This window comes from Cryptomeria japonica, chromosome 1, assembly GCF_030272615.1.
Source record: "Cryptomeria japonica chromosome 1, Sugi_1.0, whole genome shotgun sequence".
NCBI lineage: Eukaryota > Viridiplantae > Streptophyta > Pinopsida > Cupressales > Cupressaceae > Cryptomeria > Cryptomeria japonica.
Genome location: NC_081405.1, coordinates 231,647,732 through 231,673,691, shown reverse-complemented (window position 1 = coordinate 231,673,691; position 25,960 = coordinate 231,647,732). Strand labels below are relative to the sequence as shown.

Sequence of the window (25,960 nt, the reverse complement as noted above, 5' to 3'; positions counted from 1 at the left end):
GAATGTTTTGCATTCAAAGGAAAAAATATATGTGTATGGGTGAAAAATTTTATTGCAAAGGAAAAATTATTTAATTGTAATGACAAATTTTATCTACTATTTGAAAATTGTTTAATTTTATTGGCTAATCTTTCATTATTTATGAAAAAATAAATATTTTATTGGTGATTTTATTTCCATTTATGTTATCTATTAATAGCCACTTTTCAAGAGTTCTGACTCATCATGTCGGCCAATGCCAAATTTATGCAACATCCATCAATTTATAATTTTAACTATATTATTTAATACCATTCGATGATCATAGATCAATGGCTTAAGTTTTATTTCGGCCCAAATTTCTGAAGGAAACGTAGTTCTCCATAAAGTCTCCAGAATGGAGACACGTATCAGATCTTAACCCCGTGCCTTAATCTTGATCTTCGATTGCAACTGGCTAGTAGGTTACATGGATGGTCGATAATTTTGCATGGTCCTAATCAACATTTATTAATGTCTTGTCAGTGAAATTCTCTAACTGTGATCCACTCAGAATGCACAACTTCCAAATTGGTAGTGGCACAGACGATATTACCAATTTTGCACAATAGTGCATTTATGGGAAAGATTTATAGAGAGATATGAAAGAATTAAAAAAATTAAATGACAAAGGAATTAAGAGGGTTAGAGAAGGAATTACATGATGGTATCAATAAGCATGACCACATCGGCACAAAGCTAACATCCATTAATTTATGATTTTAAATATATTATTTAAGATTGTTTGATGATCATAGATCAATGACTAAAGTTTTATTTTGGCCCAAATTTATGAAGGAACTTGGTTCTCTAGAAAGTCTCCGGAATGGAGACACCTATCAAATCTTAACCCCGTGCCTTAACCTTGATCGTCGATTACAACTGGTTAGTAGGTTACGTGGATGGTCGATACTGTTGCACGGTCCTAATCTACATTTATTAATGTCTTGTCATTGACATTCTCTAACTACATAGAGGTGGCTCCAAAATTGGGTTGTGTGATGGTGTATTTCTAGTTGAATGCAGAGGGGAAGAAGAAGATGATGAGGAAGGCCTGGAGTCTATTCAAAGTTGGGATAATGAAGGAGTACAACATGGGTAAATTTGCGGATTACATGAAGGAGAATGTTGATGTTATGGCAGAAGAGATAGTTGATAGGATTATAGAGATTGGGAATGGGATTGCTTACTTGTATAACTGAGTTCTCTTAGTCTTCTATGTAATGTTTTCTCTGTTTATTTATAGAAAGGGTATTGTCCCCTAGGCAGAACTTGTTTAAAAATAAAAAATTTGTGGATATGTATTTTAATATTTTTATAAAAGGTACTGAAATGGATATATTTTTTAATATTTTTTTATAAATATATATTTTTCAATAAATTTAAAAAGTTGTGTGTACTGATATATAACTCTTTCCATTTAGTGCCACTTGTTTTCTTCAAATTTATTTATCCAAATTAGAAAAGAATTATATCACCTTAACATAGATTATTTTATCTAGTGCATCATATTTTAAAAAGAAAATTAAATAAATTTAAATATTTTTCCTTGACAAGATAATCAATCTTATATTTTACTATTGATGACCTTCTTTCAATAAAATTAAAATATAAAATATTAAAAATAATTAAAATATTAAAAGAAGAAATTTTAATATTAAAATATTAAAGATGCCAAAGGGTTGTAGCTCAATTGGAGAGGATGATGGTAAGAGATATAGATGCCATTCACTAAGTTTCAAACCCCTGGAGGCACGTTTGGGCCAAGTTCGACCCTTGGGTGAATTTGACGAGCTGTATCCCCCTACATGTGGTTGCTTAGCCAAAGGAGGCTTTTAGTTTAGATGCATGCTTACTTGAAATGTTGTAATCTTCTATGTAAAGGTTGAGATACCAACATCTATGTATGTTGACTTGATTCCATCAAAAAAAATATTAAAAGATAATTTTTTTGGAATATTAACTTGTAGATCTATAAAAGGGCATTTTTATATTTCAAAACAAATATTATTTATTAAAGTAAGAGTTGTTGAAACGTCGAGTTTTTAAAACAAAATTTCATTTTTTGATAATTAGACCCAAAGCGATATAAAATATACATTTAGTAGACATTTCCAATTGGAAAAGTTGTGCCCCATATAAAACTTAGCTATAATGAATCTATATAGACCATTAGTTTGACTAAAATTAATTTTTAGTTAGAAATACTTAAATTCAGTTATGCTAATAAGTTGGCATGAAATGTGACACAATATTATACTTTAACTCAAAAAAAGGTAGAAATATATAGAGGAATTGGATTGAAAATAAGATTTATCTCCTATTGGTTTGTGTGAAGTTATGTTTGGTTGTGGATGATCAGTATGGTTGTGTACTAATGTTGTTTGGTATCGGTGGCAATGAGACTAAGGTTTCTTCTGACAAGTTAGTTGTGTGCTTCAGTGGTGGATTCTTTCTTTCTTTCTTTCTTCTAGGCAGTGAGCCCTTCTTTCTTTTTCTGGAAGTTTTAGCTGGGTAGTGAGCCCACCTGCAGTGAGCCCTTCTTTATTTTGCTAGCAATTTTAGCTAGGCAATGAGCCCACCTACAGTGATTCATCTTGTAAAAATCACCTTAACCGATGTCACCCTAACAGGTGTTTTTTTATATTGAGAGCCAACATTCCCCTTGGGTTTTCCACATCATATCCAGTGTTTCATATGTATGATATTTCATGTTTATATTTGCTTGTGGTTAAGTAATCTGAGATTTATTTACCAAATCTATTTCCGTGGGAAAATTTAAATGTTTTGATGTACAACTAATTCACCCCCCCTCCCCCCCCTCCCCGCCCGCCCCTCGGTTGTGTGAGATATTCAACACACTATAGCCACTCACCTCTACTCTATATTCTATCTTTTGTATCATATATATCCTAAAATTTTGTTCATTCAATTTCCTCTTGACTGAGGCTACCAACAGTTTCCTTTCTTTCTAACTTTTATCAAGCATTTTTTTTTTTTGGTAATTAAATAGCTAGAAGGGCCAACTCCCATTATAATAGCAATATAAATGTTTAACAGAGCCCAAGATGTTAACAAGAAGCGACTAACTATGATAAACCCCCAAAAATATTGAAAACTAACAATAGAAAACTAAGGTTGTCCAAGCCTAAAAGATCCCATGAAACCAAAAGCGGATCAAATACCAGCTACTTTTATCAAGCATTTTAATAAAATTATCCTTTATTTACATTGCCTCATCTTCCTATCAATATGGTTGATTGGCTTTTTATTTCTCTTAATCAATTTCCCTCCCTATTAATCTTTTCATGCTAGAAAATGGTAGTTGAATTGGCTTACACTTGTCAAAATGCATTGGCTCAAAATTTCCATTGCTCCAAGACCCCATACAGGCTATGAGGAAGTTGGAGAAGGTTACAAAATGTGGTTTTACACCAACCAAATGCATTTGATCAAAAGGTTCTAATTTATTTCTCACAAATTCATATTGTGTATAACATGTGCCATGTCTATGCTTCCAAATTTTGCAGGCATATGAAATAGCTAGTTGTAATTCTAGAAAAATTACTCCATCTGCTATGGAGAATAATTTCTAATTTACCAATAACAACAAGAGAAATCTTGGTATATAAGAAGTAAACCAGGCATAATTAATCCCATTAAGACATTGGACAAATAATCTATCTAAGCATAATAGAGAGATGCAAAAACAACTCAAAATTGAAAATATTTTTGATTGGTAGTGATCACCAACCCTCTTGGGTTCTCTTGCATCATTGCCATGCACATGGGGAAGAGAAATAAGGTTAGTGTTGGTTCATTAGGGATGATTCAACTATCATGCCAAGATGATATACCTTGATTTTTTGATAAATGAAAAGGAAAAGGGAAGATGTGATATTATCAAGCCAAGAAAAATAAAAGAAACAAATGGAAAATGGAAAAGAAAAAGGAGCACCCATTTTGGCAAGCTAAAATTGGACATGGGTTCAAATCACAACACTTATAATCAAATTAAATTTATCTTTGTGCAAGTAAAGAGTCATAAAATTATCATTAAATTGGTATGCAATTCTGTACAAGAATATTCTATTTAACAAGGATAAACTTATGCAAAAAACTTCTAGTAAATTTATGATTTTACCTTGTAACTACAATGATAAATTATTTTTATGCCTTCATAAAATATGATCTTTAATATAAAAAAATTGTTATAAAGTTTTGATTAGAAAAAGTGAGATAGGCTCGTACCATCACAAAATTAAAAATGGGATAGGTCCATACCAAAACAAGCCACGATAGAGGCACACAAAAGGGAAGAGTTCACAAGCAATTAGATAACCCAAGCATCACCAAAAAAGGGAAACCCTTTTTTGAAATGAGGCTCTTGACTAGAGCCATAACTGGATGGAACTGAAGTCATGAACACACAAAATTACCTAATCAAAACAAAGGGGTTTAGGATCACACCTTGAACCATCCCTTGGATAGCCTCTCTTAGGCTGGGAACAAACCAGCCAAGGGGACAAGTAATAAACATATTTTTGAAGGCTTTCTACAACCTATTGCGAACAACGCTATCAAATAAACCATTAGGGGCCACCTCAAGAGGCCAATTGTCCATAAAAGCATTAGCGAACAAAGTCCCAAAAAATAAAAACAAAAGGGAAAAGGCCCCAAACAATAAACCATAGATAAGATGATCCCAACACATACTTAGAATGAGATGTCCTACTGGAAGCAACCTAGCAAGGTACAACAAATGATAGGGGGAAACAAGAGTTAGAAGCAAATATCCTAAAAAAAAGTAGCATCCTCTGGTAGCATCAGGACTCTAGCACCAAAGAAAACACTTAGCAAATAGAGCCTTCTTTAGTTAAACACTCACAGGTTAACCAACCCTTGGTACCTATCAAAATTCAGCCAACTTTATCACAAGGAAAGCAACCACTAAGAAGAACAATACCATTTTGAAGAACAAGAAAAAAACCCCAAATAAACCCATCAAAAGAAACTTTTTTGAACACTGCAGCTTGAAGACCCACCTCCATAGGGTCACTCGAAAGAGAAGAAAAACACCTTCAAAAACTTACCAAGAAGGAAGGGACACCTAGAAACTAGTCTCTTGGATGGAAGATAAGACTATCCCATCAAAGAGGCCCATTACACCAAAGGACACTCCCTTATTCAACAAACAAACCCCCCTCAATAGGACTATCAGGACAGAATAGGGGAGACAAAACCCTTAATGCACAAAGAGCATGCAAAAGGAACCATATTTGAGGGGCCACAACCACCCACATAGCACTCAACACTAATCTAAACTCGTAGGAGTGCATAGCCAAAGCCACCGAACAAGCATAGACTCTGTAAGGAAAGCCCATCTGCCAAGAACAACACATTAGACCCAAAAATGGTAAATATAGAGCCACGAAACAAGGGCGAGAATCGTAAGAGCATAGGACCATATACACCAAACATAGGTCCATAGGCACCATACATGAATAGATAAGAAGACCCACCCACTAAGAACATGACACCCACTATCCCCAAGAAGCAGTGTAGAGAGAAAGGAAGAAACCCCACCCCCACCAACAACACCCTCCACAAACAGTCAACAGGGAACCATTGACCACAGGCAAGACTAGGGCCTAAGCCAATAGAGCCCACCACAACAAAAATCTACACACACCCTCCAAAGAAGTACCAACATCCCCACCAAAAAACACCATGACATCCATACTAGAATAGATGGAGACGATCCAAGAAGGAAAGGTGGGGGCACATGAGGTAGCCACTGATCACAACGAAACTGCACATGGAATGTCAAGCCACCAATGAGCACACAACCCCCCCTCCCCAATGCATGAGGCAAGGAAAGAGAAGAAGCCTACCCATTGTGGACCACACACACCCCTCTAAATGCAAAGAGAAAGACATGAGGGAAGACTTGAAACCCTCTAGTAAAACACCCCACAAAAACACAAGGATAGGGCTCTAACTACAAGCAAAAATACAAGGGTCCAAGCCATCCAAGGAGGGGAATGAAACTAAGGCATCCCCAGAAACAAGGGTGATGAAGCCTAGAAATAGGGACAAACACAGGTAGCAAAGTAGGCTGCCTGAAATCCCCCACCATCATCTTCATTGGCCTCACTTTCATCATTTGCATCATGTGCATTGTCCCCAAAAACACCGTTGCCTCCATCAACCCTAGCGCAACTCCGCTCCATCTTGATTTGTTATAAAGTTTAAAGAAAAACTACTTTGAAAATTAATGAGATGGATGCTCTTTTCAATGTAGAACTTAATGATATGATTAAAAGTTTGAGTTAAGTATCTAGTAGAAAAAAATAGTTTAAGGAATGCTACCTATTCCAATGGGTGAGAGATTCAAAATAAAAACTAAGAGATAAGTTCATATAAAGATAAAAGATTTTAAAAATATAATAGTTCAAATAGAAACTTTCTTCAAGATTCCATAAATAAATAGATATTGTAGACACCTAAAGTTGTCCTAATATAATTAAATAAATATTTTTTATTTATTTAATTATCCTCTTTTCTTTTGGGATGACCCCACAACATAGCAGTTAGCTGTGAGCCTCCTACATGGGAGGTCTTGGGTTTGAGTCTACTCGATTGACTCTTAGCTCCAAGGAAAAGCTAAGAAAATACCACTTATGCTGTGACTTATCAAAAAAAATTAAAAAATTATCCCCTTTTCTTCTATTAATTAAACGATTTTTTTTTTTTTTAATTAATCCACTTATCCTCTTCTAAGTCTTTTTCTATCCTAATTTAAAGTAAACATTTTTATTTATTTAAATTCTCTTCTCTCCAAATTAAATAAATATTTTATTTATTTAATTTATGTGGCCCTCCCTCTATTAATTAAATAAGTTCTTTAATTTATTTAATTAATTCATTTAGCTTTTTCTCCTCATTTATTTTAACCACTCCCTTTATTTTATTATTTCTTCTACCTACCCTTCAATCTTAACTGACCATTTATCCCTCCACTTCTTAATTGAAGCCCTCCATTTTCATGGTGTTCTCCATAAAATTGATCTCTTCCTTCCCCTTGTCAATCAATCAACTATAAATACACCTGCACTCTGTCGGATTTTCTACAACCATTATCCATTCTCTATTAAGCTCCTATGCACAGATAAAATCTAAGAGCAATAATATCAAGCAAGATCAATGCAATTAGGAGGACAATGAAAATCAAAACCCATGGAGCATGTGAATGGTATAATATTCTTTAGTTTTGTGATTTACATGTTTATGGTTCTTTATTGATGTTATGTTGGATTTCTTATGTAAGCCTAGGGTTTTAGTGGCTGAATCTTGATCCTCATGCCCTCCCCTACCCCACATCTCTTTTTATTCTATCTCAAATCTGCAACTCAATATCTTTCCTATCTTTGGAATTCTTTTCATCATGATGATGAATTAGGGAGTGTGATTCGAAACGTTGATGGGAAAAAAATACACACAATCAAATCCTGAAAATTTCATAAGAATATAACATGGATTATGCAAATCTCATAGCTTTAATCGATACCCTTCATGGGAGGAAATTATTTATGAAATCTAAGCAGCTTGAATTCCTAAGGATCAAACTAGCAAGGAAAGTTGCAGATTTGGCTTTTCTCAAAAGGTGCAGAGACTGTCGTCTGATCCCCTCCTCCATCAAAATTTATCACCATCTTTGGAGTCCCTACACCAAACACATATTCTCTCGGGCATTTCTTTCATTACTCAGATCAGTTAGTAAATCCACAAGGAGGGCTATTGATTTTTTGAATTCCACGTTAGTACCTCTTCATCTAGAGCGTGCTTCATCTCTACGCCCAGATCTATGGCTTCGCTTGGACTTGACCTCGTATACCAGGGCTATGGGCCACAAAGAAGAGTATGTCAAAAGACAAAAGAAAAAGTTCTACACTCTGCAGCGTCGACACCATGGGAACCATTCCCCTTCACCGTCTGACAATTTTTAACCACCTTCCTCTGTTCCTCATCATTCTACTCCATCTCTTTCTAACCCCCCACTATCGTGACTTCTCCTGCCTCCTTCCCTTTTCCTCCGCCCCCTCCTTCCCTCTTTGTTGACCAAACCCCCTCCGCCAGTGATTCGTGCTCGTCACCTAAGCCTTCTCCATCAGATAATGACTCTACCTCAGTGCATCCGTCACTAGTTGAGAGTTCAGAATCTGTTGTCCACCACATTCGCTACTTTTAGACGTCCATTGACCCAGCTCTTGGGGACCACGTAAGATCATCGACTCCCCCCGAGGATAAGGCAAACATCATCGTTGAGATTGAAGCTAAAACGGTGGTCCGCCATGTTCGTTGTCCCCAGACTTCTATTAACTCGGCTAAGGGGACGTATCACGGTCTTCTATTCTTCCCATCCACTCGTGCCCTCTGCAGCATTACGTCGAGTTTCCTTAGGACAGCACAGACATCGCCGTGGAGATTGGAGACTTGTCAACGCCTTTGGGTAAGCCCATCGCCATGGCTCAACCTGCATTCCTCCAACGGCTTCCCCGCAATGGCTCTTCTCGGTCATCTCATGGTACGTTGTCCTCTACCTCAGCTGTCCAATCTCACGTCTTTTTCTTTAATTGCTCTGCTATTTCTTGTTTATGTGATTGCATCGCTTCTAAGCTATTCCAACCTCGAGCCCTTCCTTCATTGTCCCATCATCTGGTTGAGACGTGTAAGGATAATCTTTTGTGCCTCTGTGTCCAGCCGTACCTAGTTCTTCCTGTGGAGAAGGTGGACACATCCCCCGCCTCTCATCAACCCCCACGTATCTCTTATCTGACCATTCTCCCTACTGATAATTCCACCCACTCCATGCCGACGTCTCCTCCCTCTTTCTCGGATGTTCCTCCAACTGTCTTATCGTCCTCCGTGTCCCCCTCCTTGGGTCGCTTCCCGCTTCCTAGGTCCGTTCCTAATCTCAACCCTATTAGCAATTGGGAGTCAAAACTTGTCGTCAACCTTTCTCTCGCCTCCATTGATTCTCTCACCTTTAACTTCCTCAAGCGAGGTCTCAACTTTGCCTTGACTCCCCGCAACATTCCGCACATTGATTTCCTTATCGAGATCAAAAATGCGGTGCGTGCCCTTCCCCTTGATGTTGCTGAAGAGGTTAGACAAGATTGTGTCGTGGCGCTTTGTAATGCTAAATCTCCTAAATGCAACATCCCTAAAGCCAAGATGTTGGTCTTTAATAATCTCATGCGTAATAATGACCTTATCATCTCAAGAGAGGAACAAGGGTAATGCCACGATCATTATGAAGAAACTTGATTACTTGGCTAAAATAGAAGACCTCCTCTCCGATTCCAGTAGTTACAAAATTTTGTCTCGTAACCCATGCCCTAAGATTTTGAAGGCAATTAGATCTTCTATTTCCAACTCTTCCTTGCATGATACTACCAAACTTCATCTTCTTCCTTCCAAGGACCCCATGTATATATGGGGTCCCAAAAATTCACAAAGCCAATATTCCTTTGAGACCCATTGTTGATACCATTGGGTCTCTTACTTACAAATTAGCCTCTTTTCTTGCCAAATTAATCTCTCCGCTTGTTGGTAACTCCAACTCATTCATCAAAGATTCCAACCAATTTGTCCAGGTTATCAAGGACACCAAGTTGGATACTCAGGACACTCTTGTGAGCTTCAATGTGGTCTCCCTCTTCACCAAGGTCCCCATTCTTGACTCCATAGAGATTGTTAAGCATAAGGTCAATGAGGAGATTGCCTCTTTGGTGGAACTTTGCTTAAGGTCAACCTTCTTCTCCTTCTAAGGTGTTATCTATGAACAGGTTGATGGAGTAGCCATGGGCTCCCCTCTCTCGCCGGTTATAGTAACTTATTCATGGAACATTTTGAGGAAGTGACCTTACATTCTTTCCCCCTCAACCCAAAGTGGTGGAAACGATATATGGATGACACCAATGTTTGTTGGCCACACGGCTTGGACAAGTTAGAGGATTTTCATGCTCACCTCAACAACATTTCTCCTTCTATCGCCTTCACCAAAGAGCTTGAATCTAACAACCAATTACCTTTCCTCGATGGAGTAGCCATCTTGGTTCTTTCTTTCTTTTTCTTTTTTTCTTTTTTTTTTTCTCTATTTTTAATCTTCCTTGATCCTCGTGCCCTCCCATACCCCACATCTCTTTTTATTCTATCTCAAATCTGCAACTCAATATCTTTCCTATCTTTGGAATTTTTTTCATCTTGATGATTAATCACGGAGTGTGATTCGAAACATTGATGGGAAAAAAATACACACAATCGAATCCAAAAAACTTCATAAGAATATAACATGGATTGTGGAAATCTCATAGCTTTAATATTTTACTATCCAAATCTAGCATAAACAAATATATTTCATATCATATATGGAACACAAGGGCTAACATGATAAACTAATCTATTTAGATACTTGTTTTAAGAAATGTGAGAAGAGTAAAATAATAAATAATGTGATTTATATGGATATGAAATATAATTTTGCCTAGAAAAATTATAGATAGATATTAGTAAACTTATTAGCGACATATAACGTGGAATTTCTAATTTAGACCTAGCTTAAATTAGTCACTTGACATTGAAAAAGTGAGGTGATTGGTAATGAATCAAATGTTTATGTGCATTTATACACAATGATTAACATATGAATTAATAAAATTGGATTTCATAGCATGAAATGCAAAAAGTGAATGCATTAAAATGATTTTAAAAGTTCAACCAAGTGAGATTGGAATGTGTAAAACCAAATTTTTATTTATTTAATGACTTAAAAATAAAGTTTGATCAAAATATACAGTATTTTAAAAAAATTTATTGAATAAAATTTATTAAAAATATAAAGACATTTTTAATAATTAGAATAAATAAATAATTTTAAATTGTTTAAATATTAATATGTTTATTTATTTTATTACTAATTATCATTTTTAAATATACAAATTATTGTATTTATATATTCAACAATATTACATAAATAACATATTTAATACAATTCAATAATATAAATTATGACAACTTAGATTTATATATAATTATAATAGTTTGTACCACTAATATATTTAAGAACATGGCTCATCCGAGATTTTCTATTACTATTAAATGCATTTATTCTTATTATTTGAAATTTGAGAGTTAAATTTGATTCGCATTCACATTTACACATTTTAATTTATGGAGGCATTTGTGTGATTGAAATTTCCACTTATGATTAAAAAATAATCCTCTAAGATATTATAATTGTTAGTTACAATACTAAATAATCAAACTTTAAATTCACTCTATTGATAAATCTATATAATTATTGAATAATAAATATTAGTGTCACATGTTAATGATGACGTACTACTTCTTTCTAACTTCAATAATAATGAATGAATATGATGTAAACATAAACCTATTAAAAGAAAACTCGTCTAGCCACTATATAACACTTGCAAATAGTTGTATGAAGTATTTTATACTGTAGGATTTTTGTATATTTCCTAATTTTGTTTTTATGAAATATTATTCAAATGGGTGAGATTATTAGGCTCAATGGAAAATGATTCCAAAGTTTATCAGGAAATCCTTTTTCATTTCCCTTGTTATACGTCACTAACACTTTTCATAGGTTAGTAGAATATATAATAGGAGATGATTTACTAGCTAGAGCATGCTTTAATAGCTATTATGGTGTTGGATAATAATGTTGGACATTGAAAAATATTTTATTTATGAAGTAAAAATTAGTAGCTATTATGTATCTAATTAAAAAATAGACAAAAAATATCTATTTTCACAAGTCATAATAAAGAAACAAAAAATTATTTTCTTAAAGATAAGGTGATTGGTAATACATTCCTTGATACACATGTTTCAACTTTTTTTTATTTTTATTTTTTACATAATTAAGTAAAGATGAAACTAATGATATCATGTTTCTACTTTTTTTTTTTTTTTTTTTTTAGATAATTAAGTAAAGATGAAACTAATGTGGTTATATCATTGATGCATAAAATTCCAAAAGAAAGATTTACACTCTTAATCCACTAATAAAAGTGTGTTAGAATTTTCATTAAAAATGACTTACCATTTAGAAAATAGATGTTTGCAAATTTGGTGTACATAATTATTTATTCCTCTCCCCTATCTCAATAACTTTAAAAAAATTAAAAATTATTATTTATCACTGTGACTTGGAAAATAACCTTTTCCTCGAAATTAATCTAGGCTAATAAGATGCAATTCATAAACATAAGTAAAAATTAACTTAGATCAATGAAACTCATGGGAGAAAATAAAGTTAAACAAAACAATATCAATTTGATATTCTGATTGCTTTATTATTTCAAATGAAGTGAACATTTTCTCATATATTTTTCTAGTTGCTCATTTTTCTATTAGAAATCTAATTTTTAATTTCACTTATAATGTCACAAGAATTTGAAGAACGATTTTTAACTTATTTTTTCCTTTATGTTACAGAATAGAGTATCTTGTGAGTTGTGTTTGTAGAGACAATAGTTTCACTTGGGTAATGTCTACTTATAGAAATGAATACGTAGAGAAAAGTAATTTGTTGATAATTTAAAGGAGTTTGTGGATTTAAAGTCAACTAATGGAAATGAATTATGTAAGACTAAAAAAATTAAATGAGCATTTTTTGATTTGATACAAATATATTATTAACTAAAGCTCTAATTTACAATACATTTAATAATTTCTTATAGTATGATAAAATATAAGAATGAAATAGTGAAAAACATTAGAATTATAATGCACAATACAAATGAAATATTATTTTCATTGAATATGAATGTTTAAGTATATATTTGTATATTCCATAGAATTTGATATTTCTCTATTCTTGGTGACTAGATATAAAATTTGTAATCTATAATTGCACTTTGAAAGATATTAATAACATATAAATAAACTAGAATAGCCGAATGTATAGCATACAACCTTGGCTTAATGTAGACTACAATATTTGTGGTTATAGATTTTAGAGATGTCCTCTTGTATTTGGTTTTCCATCTTCAATCTATTTGAATTTTTAGGATTTATAAAATTGGTGTATTAGGTATCCTTTTAATACTAAATAACTCACTTTGTAAAACATTGTTATAATTTTTTTTTTTAGAATATCTTGTGAGTTGTGTTCATGGAGAGAATGATTTCACTTGGGTATTGTTTAGTTATAGAAGTGAACATGTAGAAAAAATAATTTTGTTGATAATTTAAAGGAATGTGTGGATTTAAATAAACAGTTCATAGGATGTATTTTTTATTTGATACCACCATATTATTAATAGAATTCCTAATTAACAATATAATTTAAATTTATTATAGTATGATAAAATTTAGGTCTAGAAAATCATCAAAAACCCAAGAATTATAATGCAAAATACAAATGAAATATTCATTTCATTGATTATGAAGGTTCAAGTACATATTTGTATATTTCCTAGAATTTGACATTTCTCTTCTCTTGCTAAATATATATAAAGCTTGTAAGCTACACTTTCATTCCTATAAGAAAATACATATAATAGACATAATGAATGTGTAGGATAATCCAAGATATACCATATAACCTTGGTTAAACATGCACTATGAATTTCTTTAATGCTATTAATTATTTTATTTATATGCTAGATGTAAAATTTTACAATTAATAAATGATTTTCTAAACGAAAAGAAACCAATATACTCCTTCAATTATTTAATTGCATCATTTATTTATTTTTGATAAAATAACAAGGGTTACATTACCCCCTACCCTTGATAAGTATACCCAAGATATAAAGTAGAGTTCCAAAAAACAATTGTACATTTAGAAAATTGTACATTATGTTTGATAAGAAACTAATAGTCGAGTTTTTTTTCCAAAAAATATATGTATTATTGCTAAAAAAAATATCAAATTTTTTAACTATGTTGTTAAATCCAATTATTTTATTGTTTTAATGTGAAATCACCCTTTTTAAGGTGACTTCTATTAATCCCATTCATTAATGAATTATTCAAAATCCTTTTGATATTTATTTGCTGAAACACTCCTTTATTTCATCCATGATATGTGGGATTTTATAAAAATTTCCTATGAGGATTACTAAGGAATCTAAGAGAGAGGACATAGTTACTATTAGTGATCCCAAACTCATTTCATTAGGATGTAGGCTACATGAGCATGCACATTGCTAAGGAAGAATGAAAGGTTGGAGGAGAGGCTTTGAAAACTTATTTACTATTTCAAATCCCTCTAGTATTTACTAAACTTGGAAAAGTTCTCAGACTTCGATAATAGATCTTGCCACCATTTCCATTTGTTTTTTAGTAATAATATTTGATAATAAAATCTTTAGTTTTTAAAATGATAAGATATCTACATTGGACTTTATTTACTAACACTTTACCATGTCTTTTGGTAGTGATATCAGGATCCCCACTATTACATGATGTGATTTTCATTAATTGTTAGGGATTGTTTCCTTTCTATATCTCCAAATCATATTAGATAACGTCATTTCACATTTTAAGGAGCTATGCTTAATTCTTTAAAATACTAGCTATCTAACTTTACCTTCTAATACGCATAATTAGCTTTGGTATTTGATATTATGACTAGCTCATCTTATGGCTTTAATAGAACAAACTTTGAAAAGTAACTCATTTCAATTTTATTTGAAAATAATATAAAAATTTATTCATCTCCAAGGAAAATAAAAAATTCAAACTTGTCATGATCGTATATTCTTTTACAATCTAACTTAAAAAATAAATAACATTGGTTAGCACACAAATATAATATTTTATTAACTTGAAAGATCAAATGGATTAAACATCTTCCCTCAATATAGAGGCCTTATCTTTTTCTCAATTCAAATTAAACTTACTTTTTGAACTATCAAGGGGTCTCTTTATAGAGCTAGTATCCCTAAAAATAGATAGTATATTGGACTCTATTCCCTCCATGCATTAAAGATCTATAGATTTTTTGGGAGAGTTCTAAAATAAAAATTTATCTAAGAAATTAAAAACTATGCATGACATATCTTATCGTATCTTCCTATCTTCAATTGCATGATTGGCATCATTATCCAAAATACTTTCCCATGATTCTAAATGAACTCACAAGATGAAAAAAATCTTTAGCAACCCATTATGTAACATTACCGCCACTCTATTCTTATAGACCCATTTAGTACACTTCCTATAGAATTCAAGTACCCATTTACTTATTTATCTCCTTCATGAGAGATCAATGGGTTTTCCCTTCCTTTGTATAACATAAGGAATTCTCATAGTCTTTCAAATTACATAAAATCTTTTATTGTTCCAATCATTACTAGTAACCATCAAGAACCTGACGCAAACAATCAAACCTTATTTGACTACAAATTTTTATATGCAAAAATTTAGGATTCTACAATCTTTTAAACATATTTATAATGTTTTTCCACTTGGATACATCCATCCATCCAAAATTAAATTTGCATGCAATATTTCATATATTGCCCATTCCACTCTCTATTCCAACATTGTTTTTTTAAAATGATTTTTTAATCCACAAATACAAAAAGGATGAAGATCACAACACTTTTCCTTTTATGATCTTCCTTATAACAATGAAAACGCTGTATACATTTCATTATTTAAGTTAATTGGTTTCAACATGTGACACTTATAACATTATTTCTATTTATCTTACCATATCTAAGGTCTTTATTCTTTGTCCTTACCATTGGTTAAATGAGCCCTCTAACTCCTCGCCCATACTTTCCTAAACCTTTTCTTTCATAAATCATTTTCTTCATGATCTTAAAACTAACATTCTTTTCAAACCATCCTTTGTTATTAATATCACAACTCCCAAGAATTGTAGATTCAAACACATCCTTATCTTCAACCTTACTTTCTTCATCAAAAACAACATCTCATATATCACAAAAAAAAGAAGCTTTAATTTCGAACACTCATTTAATTTTTCAACAATTCTATCTTTCCTTCCAAATCTTCATTTCTTTCTTTTAACAATATCATAAATTTCAAGATTTTTTATAAATTTTCACTTGTTACTTTAACACTTTCTAATTTTTTTTTAATAAAGATTACCAATTTCGCACAAAGATTCATATTTTTCTTTTCCGAACTCCATCATTCTTATCAACTCTAAAAACCCTTATTAACATTCATAAGTTCTTTGTCCGAATTATCTTTTTTTACTCTTACCAACTTTTTCCATTGAAACAACTATTCCATTGAAACAACTATTCTAAACTCACTTTTTGAAAATTATGATTCCTTCATTTTGAAATCCTTATTGGTTGCGCCTCTTTCTTAAAATAAAATTCAATCTAGAATTTGCATATAAGGGACTTGTTTCCTTCACAAAACTTCAATTCAAACAATGGGTGGCCAACCCTCAAATCTCACTATCCACCTTTTCTATGAACTTTTTTAATTACTAACTTCAACTTATCTCTTTGAGAAAGAGAGTATTTACGAAAATTATAAGAAGCAAATTTGAATGTTGCCACCCCACACAATATAAAAACTTGTACAATTTGACAAGGATCTCCTTCAAAAATGCGATTTGGTTTGATTTGTTGTTGCATCTTTCCCTTTTATTTATTTCTTAAAGGGAAAACTGTCTTAAGAAATTAGAAACTAGGCATGGCATATCTTTATCTTCTTATCTTCAATTGTACCATCCACGTTATCCCGTCTTCTTGTCTCCAATTAACAATTCCTTCGTCTTCTTCAAAAAGCTCACGATTTCAATTGTAGCACTTGTATTTTTCACGTGATGTTTTATTAAATGATCGGAGCTTCGAGACAATTACATCAAATCTAGTACTTGCATTTTTCACGTGTCGTCTTCCTACTTGATTAGAGCTTCCACACAATTGCATCAAATATTATATTATATATCGTATGTCTTAAACTTAATTTAAATTCCAAGTATTTTGGTGATCCGAATTATGGATTCAGATGACAACACCTAAGTGAGAACCTACGGTGTTGTGGATGAACAAGATAATATAGAATTGAAGCAAGCCAAAAAGTAATCTATTCCATTCGAAAATCCAACACATAGAAGTTCATGAGATTCCAAAGGTCACAAAAACCCCTCGAGAATCGAAGTCCAACAATCACATTTGTTTATTACATAATAAAATCTAAAACTATGTAATTTTTCAAAAAACTATATAAAATTTCTCCTAACTTTAACTAGGCATAACTTTCTACATGGGACTCAAAATTACGAGCCGTTTAACTCATTGGAAAGGTCTCCAAGAGTTGTAGACTAGATTTTGAAAGAGCATACTTCTTGCAAGGGCTAAAAATGCCCTGAAGGCCTTCAAAAATGCCAATTACGAACGTATAGACAAACTAAAAAAATATATAATAATATTTTCAAATTTTATTCTGATCAAGCGGTCCAACATAGTTTAAGTTTGGGTTGCAAGATTTCCTTGCGTTTCTTCACTGGTCCGAGTTGCCGAACCACCATCGGTTTATTTGTGTTCATTAAGTTTAAACTTGATGTATATTATAGAATACATCCGATAACATGACCAGAGACATCCTTACAATTCTCCCCACGTTTGGCAACCCTGTTACGACAAACACATTTGATAGGAGTAATTTGGAGGAAATGGAAAAGAAGTTAGCTGCAGCAGAGATTTTGATTCACAAATGGGACAGAAATACAACAAGCAAAATGCTCTTTCAGAGCAACGCAGAAGAAGTCCGTATGTACATGGACACAGTCCAAAATCTCCAACGCCTGATGGAATATTTGTCCATCGGCGGCACCTACACTGCCCAACTCATCCGTGCGCAGCGGCTGATGAAAATGTCAATGGCCCGTCTGCAGAACGAGTTTCACAAGATTCTGTTAGCTAACAGTGAACCCATCGATCTCGAACAGGAGTCATCAGCCAGCCCCCCGTCTGTTTCAAGCACAGAGGACAGCATCACTACTTCCAGATGCTCTGACGGCGAAGATGATCACAGTAGCCACTGCAGCTCCAACTGTTCGTCAACAGACAAAACATGCGAATTCAACATAGTTCCGTTGGACGCTGTGTTGGATCTGCGGAATATAGCGCATCGCATGGCGAAGAGTGGGTACGCGAGGGAATGTATTTGAGTCTTCACTCTGACGAGAAAATCCGTGGTGGAAGAGAGTTTATACAATCTGGGCGTGGAGAAGATGAGGTTGAACGATGTTCAGAAAATCGATTGGCAACTCCTGGATGATAAGATCAGGAAATGGATATGCGCCGCCAAAATCAGCATCCGAACACTGTTTGCCAGAGAGAAGAAGTTGTGCGCCTATGTGTTTGAGGGTTTTGATGATAAGACGAGAGATTATTGTTTTGCCGAAATCGTCAAGGAGCCCACAGACAGGCTTCTCGCCTTCGCAGAGGCCGTGGCCGCCACAAGCCGGACGCCCGAAAGAATGTTCAGGGTGCTCGACCTCTACGAAGTGCTCACGGATCTTATGCCCGACATAGAAGACATATATTCTCAAGAGTCATGCCGAAGCGTGCACGAGCAAGCCAACAAGATCCAGGTGCAACTAAGCGAGGCGAGCCGAGGGATTTTGATGGAATTTGAGAAGGCCGTTAAGAAGGAGAAATCTAAGGTTCGCATTCCTGGCGGCACTGTTCACCCTCTTACCAGATACGTTATGAATTATCTCTCTTTTCTCTCCGATTACAATGAGAGTCTGGTAAACATTATCACAGACGTTCCAGGAAAGCTAGCGAAAGCCCTACCCGACAGTGAGCTGAACGATCCCTCTGCCCCGCTGTCTGTCCACATCGGATGGACCATCTTCATCCTGCTGTGCAAGCTCTACAAAAAATGTGATCTGTATAAAGACGTGTCTTTGTCGTATCTCTTTCTCATGAACAACCTTCACTACGTAGTGCAGAAAGTGAATGGCTCCCAGCTCAAATATATTCTGGGGATGAAGTGGGTGAGGAAAGAGTGGAATAAAGTTGGGCAGTACGCGGTGAAATACGAGAGGTCAGCATTGGTAAAATTGCTGTCGTGTCTAACAAACGAGAAAGTTCCTGCTAATGGCGGAGCTTTGAAAGAGAGATTACAGGAGTTCAATTCAGCAACGGAAGAGGTGAAGACGAGGCATGGTGGATGGGTGGTTCCTGACGTCAGCCTGCGAGAGAAGTTAAGGGTTTCGATTACTGAGAAGTTGATACCGCCCTACGCTTCCTTAGTTGCCAGATTGAGGAGCCAGTTTGAAAGCAATTCGTACATAAAATACACCCCGGAGGAGGTGCAAAATTTTGTGTTGGACATGTTTAGAGGGACCAGTAAGAGATCCTGTTGATTGATTTATTCACATTTATACATTCTGTTATATGCAGTACAACAAATCGACCGGTGATAACGTGCTTGCAGTTTTCTCTGTTAAAAAATTAGTATCACGTGCAAATGTAAGCTTGCCATTTACGCAGAACCACGTGTAAATTAATATTGTTTAATTTGACTTACAAGTGTGCCGGCGACTTGCACTAAAATAATTGAGGTCTTCCCTTCCCCGAGCACCCAAACAAACAAGAATAAAAACATAGAAAAGATTCTTTTAATTATCTTATTTCAAATTATTTTTTTGTTAATTTGAAGTTTCATTTTATCACTTCTAAAATTATTTTTGAGCTTTTTAACGGTTATGTGAATTTCACAGTGAAGGGTCTAGTGAAGGGTCTTTAGTCTGTCAAGCTCGCTCACATATGCTCATCACTATCATGGCTGATTTGAAAATTACTTTGCGATATATATTTGTAATTTAGGCTGATTTGAAATAATAAATTTTTGTTGCATCTCATCAAAATGATTAATTGTTTAGTTAAGGGGGAGAACAAAGACATGAATGATGAATAAAGTCTACAATGGCCAGAACCGTCCCAAAAGCACAATACATTGACAAGTGAACAACGAGGGAGTCTAACTCACCAACACAAAAAAAAATAGAATGTGATGGAGATCACAGGGATGCTTAGGATAAAAAGAAGAAAATGATAAAAATGAACATAAAATCATACAACTAATAATAAAACCTCAACCAAATCCAAAGAAAAAAAGAGCCATTAATGCATGTGGGTGTTGATAGTAGGTGGAGGATAGGTCATATTCAATGTTAGAGATTGGCATGAAAAATTATGAAAGTTTGATGGGTAACTCATTAGTTTAACCTAATCATAGAGCATTGCAGAGTAAAACAGTTCTTTTATAGTCATGTCCTGTTGATTAAAATTGAAATCTTGATAAGTTACTAGACACATGAGGATGGGAAAGAAGGTAAGTGTAAGGGCGTCCAAGATGATTCCACTATCATGTCTAGATGACAACCCTTGAAGGTTTAATAGACCGAAAGGAAAAGGGAAGAAACAAGATGAGAAAGACAAGAAAAATAAAAGAAGAAAATGAAAAAAAGTAAAGAAAAGAGAATTCTATCGAACATTGTGGATTAAGAGAATTCTTTATAGTCATGTCATGATGACTAAAATTGAAATCTTGATAAGTTACAAGGCACATGAGAAAGGAAAAGAAGGTAAGTGTGAGGGCATAGGGGATGATTCCACTATCATGTCTAGATGATAACCCTTGAAGGTTTGATAGACCGAAAGGAAAAGTGAAGAAACAAGATAAGAAAGACAAGAAAAATGAAAGAAGCAAATGGAAAAAAGGAAAAGAAAAGGAGTGTTAATTTTTGCATGGGTTGAAAGAACAAAACTTAAAAAAATTAAACCTGATCTTAATGCAGGTAAAAGATTCATAAAATTATCGCTAAATATCTATGCAAGTTTGTACTATATAATTCTATTAAACAAAAAGAAAAATGTGCAAAAAAAGAAGTTTATTTGAGATTTTTCTCTTATAACTTAATGTAGACCATGAGCTTCCCTCATATACATTTTGAAAATGATAAATATATGTACAACTAGCATACCTATATATAGAGAAGTATAGGTAAAGTATGTCAATAGATATCATATTTATTCATTATTCCACTTAAAATAGAATTATATTATTATATGTTATAATTAATATTCAATCATTATTATATTATGATATTATAATTAATATTAAATTATTATTAAGATATGATTATGTTTTAATATATTATTCTTATTATATTTTTATATTTTCATTAAAACAAAAAAAAACTTTTACTACCAAATTATTATTATTAGCAATTGCACCTTGGTGTGCAATGGGTACACCTAAGAGGTGTGGAATGTCAAGTAGGAAGTTTTGTGGTCTATATTTTGCATACATTTGTGTTGTACATGAGGTCAATTGGAGAGATATATAAGGGTAGAGAAATGGAGAGATAATGAGATAGAGATGGAAGGAGAGATGGAAGAATAAATTTGAGGAGATAGAGATAGAGAGGGAAAGAGATAAGGATATAGAGGTCTAGGAAGACAGAAGGTGGGAGGGATGGATAGAGATGGATGGATAGAAAAATGGAGACATTTCTAGAGATAGAGGGAGAGAGAGAAATGTAGAGGTTGAAATGAAGATAGAGCAAGATAGGAAGAGGGAGAGAAATGGATAAAGACATATAGATGAAGATAGAGAGATATAGATAAAGATATATTGAAATAGAGAGGGAGGGGTAGAGGTGGAATGGAAGAGATAGAGATATATAGAGTAAGATAGAGGGAAGGGCTAGAGAGAGATATAAATGTTTTGAGATAAAGTGATAGATTGATATATAAGAAAATATAGAGACTCTAAGGGAGAGAGACAACAAGATAGAGATATAGAGGGGTATATATAAAAGGAAAGAGAAAGAAATGTATGAGAAGAGAAAGGAAGAGATTGGTAGAGATAGATAAATAGATAAGGGGATCGGGAGGGAGGGAGGGAGGTAGAGATAAAGAGAGGGAAGGAGAGATAGGTAGGGAGGAGAGAGGGAGAGGGAGACTACGTTTTCTAATACCCGTGCAAGATGATTGAAATATATTAAACCATTGGATTCCATTTTGTTTCTTGATGGTCATATTTTCCTTTTGTTTTGACTGTTTCACATCTGCTATAGTGCTTTTTTCAATGAAAAAGCATAGCAACTTGAAACCTTACGCGCGGTGCTCCTGTTAGTGTTATTTTACAGTCACCGCAGAAATCATGGTCTCGTGTCAGTGTTATTGGAAGAAACAAAGATTGAATGTAGTTGGTATGTATTGTTAAACTAACATCTGATTAACTCAATTCATAAATACGGGTCACCTTGCATGAAGTAGATAATTATGTCGAATATGAAATGGACGAGCTAAATTTACAGATCAAGGGATCATAACATTGGACGTTTCTTGTCGTTCGATTTTGCAATGTTTTCCTTGTTCAGAGCGCTAACTTTAAACCCAATTTTTATACGACAACGTACTATTGATAGCGGATTGCATGGATAACCATCTCCACTCACCATTTTCCCAGTCACAAGTAGCAGAAATAAATAAAGAAAGTGGGCCCTTTCTTCTTTGTCCAGCGGACACTTTCTTTATCTTGCAATGCCATTGAAACCTAGCTGAGAAAAGCACATAAACAAAGGGGTTAAAGGACAAGTGTTTGACAGAAGTAAGTGATCACTGCAAGTCTGCAACTGATAGAACCAACTCGTCACTCAAAGAGAGAATTTGGAGGAGAATTAGCGGAAAGGATCTAGTAGTTGTGCACCTTAACTTCGCGCTTCTCAAAATCTTACTTGGAAATTTCAAATCACTCCAATTTTTTTACAGCAGCTTACTTGGCAAGTCCCCTACTTATAACTAAGGTTTCAAGGCCACATCATAAAATATGATGCCACATCAGCATGCTTTTTGCGAAGGTGTCCAAAACAGCCCAAAAAAAAAATTGAGACCAATAGGCATGCAAAAGAGACCCCAATAGTTGTGCAGCTGATATGGCATCACCTGATTGGTTACGTTTTACAATATTAGTACATTTCTTAACAACTATTGGTATGTTTCCTAACAACTGTTGGTACATTTCCTAACAAAAATTGATATTTTTTTGTTTCAAACAATAGGTTTTATTTGTTCAATTTTTGGAACAAAAGGTATCAACAACCCTTACAACAATTGGTACATGCTCAACTACTAGTGCTCTTCCCCTAATTACTAAACTCACGATGCCACCCAAAAAAAGGAGACAAAATTTGGAGGAGAATTAAATTCCCACCATCCATCATAATCGCAACAATTTGAACAAAGCGCCATTGACTACAATTGTTGTTTAATTCATGAGACTCCCTTACCTTATAATTATTGCAGAAATATACATGATAGTATGGAGAGAGAGAGAAATGATTAGTTATGTAAACATTTTTATGTCACCTAGGAAAAGTTTAGATTACACATAGTTAGCATCAAAGCTTTTCTTTAAATTGGTCTAAATGATACAATTTTTTTAAGATTTGGAACATCATTTAATAGAAGTGGTTGGACATCTCATTATTTTTCTATTGGAACATTAATATCTTTCTTCGAATTTGTCTAATTTGATATTATCTCAATTCTATTAAGAAACTATCTTCTATACGGAATAAGGAATAAAAGCAAATGTATCAGATTATAACCATGGTATTGGATTTGACCCATTATAAGATACAAAATTTCAATGTAATTTCATGATATTTGAAATTAATATTCTTCTTGTAGGACATTTGAAGTATTTGACCTCTTTAAAAATGTAAAATCTTGAGTTTTTATCCTCATCGGGTAGCTTCTAAGTTTTTCTCTTTGTCATATATTAAATGTCAAAAATTTGTGTATTACAAATGATTACTACAAGGCTTTGGGTATATGAGAATGTTATCCAAGTAGATGTTGACGAAGTTATCAAAGTAAACCTAATTCAAGTCACATTTATCAAATGTTTGAATATGTATATGCAATTTTGATCCACGACATAAACAACTACTGAAATAGACCTAACCTTTTCATGCAAACACAAAGGACGTTGTTAAACATAATGGTAATTTTGTTAAGAGCCCTAAGACAACACAAAGACAAATTATAAACAAAATTAAGCAATATAGAATTTTATTATAATATTGCCATTGTAAAGATTCTAATGCCCCAATTAGGTTATTTCATCACAACAAAATGAACAAATTATGAATAAATGAAAAAGTAATAGTAATTTGTTAAAATTAATCATGTTTACATATATGTTAAGTATAAAAAATTGGTAGGCATCTATAGTTGTTTGATCATATGAATTAAAGAAGAACAAGATGTCATCTCATGGAATATGATTATCACAATGTACACTACTACATATCGACAATGAGGAAGCAAAATGAAAAGATTAAATGCTTATTACAATTCATCAAGTTAAATTAGTTGTTTTAGATTAGAGCCCAACTAATACAACTATATTTTTTCAAATCTAAATTTAATAATTTGAGCCCAACATTAAAATTATGCAAGTGTTTTTTCATTCAAATTGTGCATCCCTAGCATAACAAAGATAATTTAGTTTTATTAAGAAAAAATATAATTGTATTTTATAGAATGAATATAATATTTGAGAATTAATGAATTCTTCTCCCACACTAAATGGACAACACATGAAACCTCTTCAAAAGAACAACTAAGATCTACTTTAATGAATATTGCTTGCTTAAAATTCTATTTAGTATCAATAATTTCTAATCAATACATATCACACATATCCTAAATAGATAGAATTAATCATACTAGTTGGAAGGTGTTCAATGATCCAATAACATGTCAATGCTACCACTATCCACCAATACACTACATGAAACACAAAATATATGAAAGACATGAGAAGGTCATGTCATGAAGCACACCAAAAAAAAGTAGGGTAGGTTTCATAGTATATCATGTTTGACAATTTGTAACATACACATTAGATATATAGTAGCACCTATCCAAAATGTCATTATTAAAGTTATGAGTTTGATATCTTGTAGCATACAATTCACACATGTGACATGGCCATACACATTCAACACATGTTGAAGCATATTAGTGGCTCTTAAATATTAGTCAAATATGATTTTAATTATACCATCTAAAAAGGAGAAAGCATAATAAATTATGTCTTCAAAAGGTTCTTTTTAGAAGAATTCCTTTGTTTAATGGTCAAAATAATTTAGATTGGGTTTATATGTTTGAACAAAGTATCCATTTTTTTTCCCAACAACAAAGATTCTTCAACACATAGTTTACCTTTACTCTGCACTAATTTGCATTCAATTTTTTTTATGTCCAGTAATGAGTATTACTACAATTATATTTTGCATTTCAATTTAAACCCGACATGGAGCATATTTTTTTTCCCTATGTTAGTTATTTCTTTTAATAATAACCATAACCTTGATAATACATAAACTAAACTCCACATACCATCTTATAGAGTAAAAATATAGTCAATTGCTAGTAGGCTTCACTCCATCCATTGACATGATCACCTACTAGGGAATTTGAATCATCAAAACATCAACAATTTGAGAATGTTCTATTTATAGAAAGTAGGGGGGTGAAATGGTCGATGAAAAACAAAATCTTGATCATGTATACGTTATTTTGGTGTCCAAGACTTTAGCCTTTTCTTATAGTTTTTTAAAATAAATTTAAATATTTATTCAATACATTATTACTTAAATTTTAAAGAACAAGAAAAAGCATATTGAGAAGATCCAATATTATCATACTTTAACCTTGAAATCAATATGATAGTTTGTAGGAAAGAAGGATTAATAATCTAATTTTATTTTTTTGTATTATTAATGATGAATATTTTTTAATAAATAAATTTATATGCATTTTTAATCAATGTATTATAACTAAGGTATTTAGAATCTATGATTGATAGGCAT

At 33.1% G+C, this 25,960-nt stretch overlaps 2 protein-coding genes across 2 annotated transcripts; both read left to right on the top strand.

Moving 5' to 3' along the window:
• Positions 1–17,641: 17,641 nt before the first annotated feature.
• On the top strand, positions 17,642–18,223 carry LOC131857150 (uncharacterized). Its single transcript, XM_059209303.1, has one exon. It carries the CDS (start codon positions 17,642–17,644, stop codon positions 18,221–18,223), a length of 582 nt encoding a protein of 193 aa, XP_059065286.1.
• A 63-nt stretch (positions 18,224–18,286) lies between these two features.
• LOC131035349 (exocyst complex component EXO70B1-like) lies at positions 18,287–19,568 on the top strand. Its single transcript, XM_057967025.2, has 2 exons — positions 18,287–19,375; positions 19,467–19,568. The coding sequence occupies exons 1-2, from the start codon at positions 18,287–18,289 to the stop codon at positions 19,566–19,568; spliced, it is 1,191 nt and encodes a 396-aa protein (XP_057823008.2).
• The last annotated feature ends 6,392 nt before the right edge of the window (positions 19,569–25,960 follow it).

Bases quoted from the DNA above. Each gene is read 5' to 3' on its own strand.
- LOC131857150 (XM_059209303.1), top strand. From the start codon at position 17,642: ATGACCAGAGACATCCTTACAATTCTCCCCACGTTTGGCAACCCTGTT.
- LOC131035349 (XM_057967025.2), top strand. From the start codon at position 18,287: ATGAGGTTGAACGATGTTCAGAAAATCGATTGGCAACTCCTGGATGAT. The intron at 19,376-19,466 runs GTGCAAAATTTT...TGTTATATGCAG, and splicing joins TAAAATACACCCCGGAGGAG to TACAACAAATCGACCGGTGA.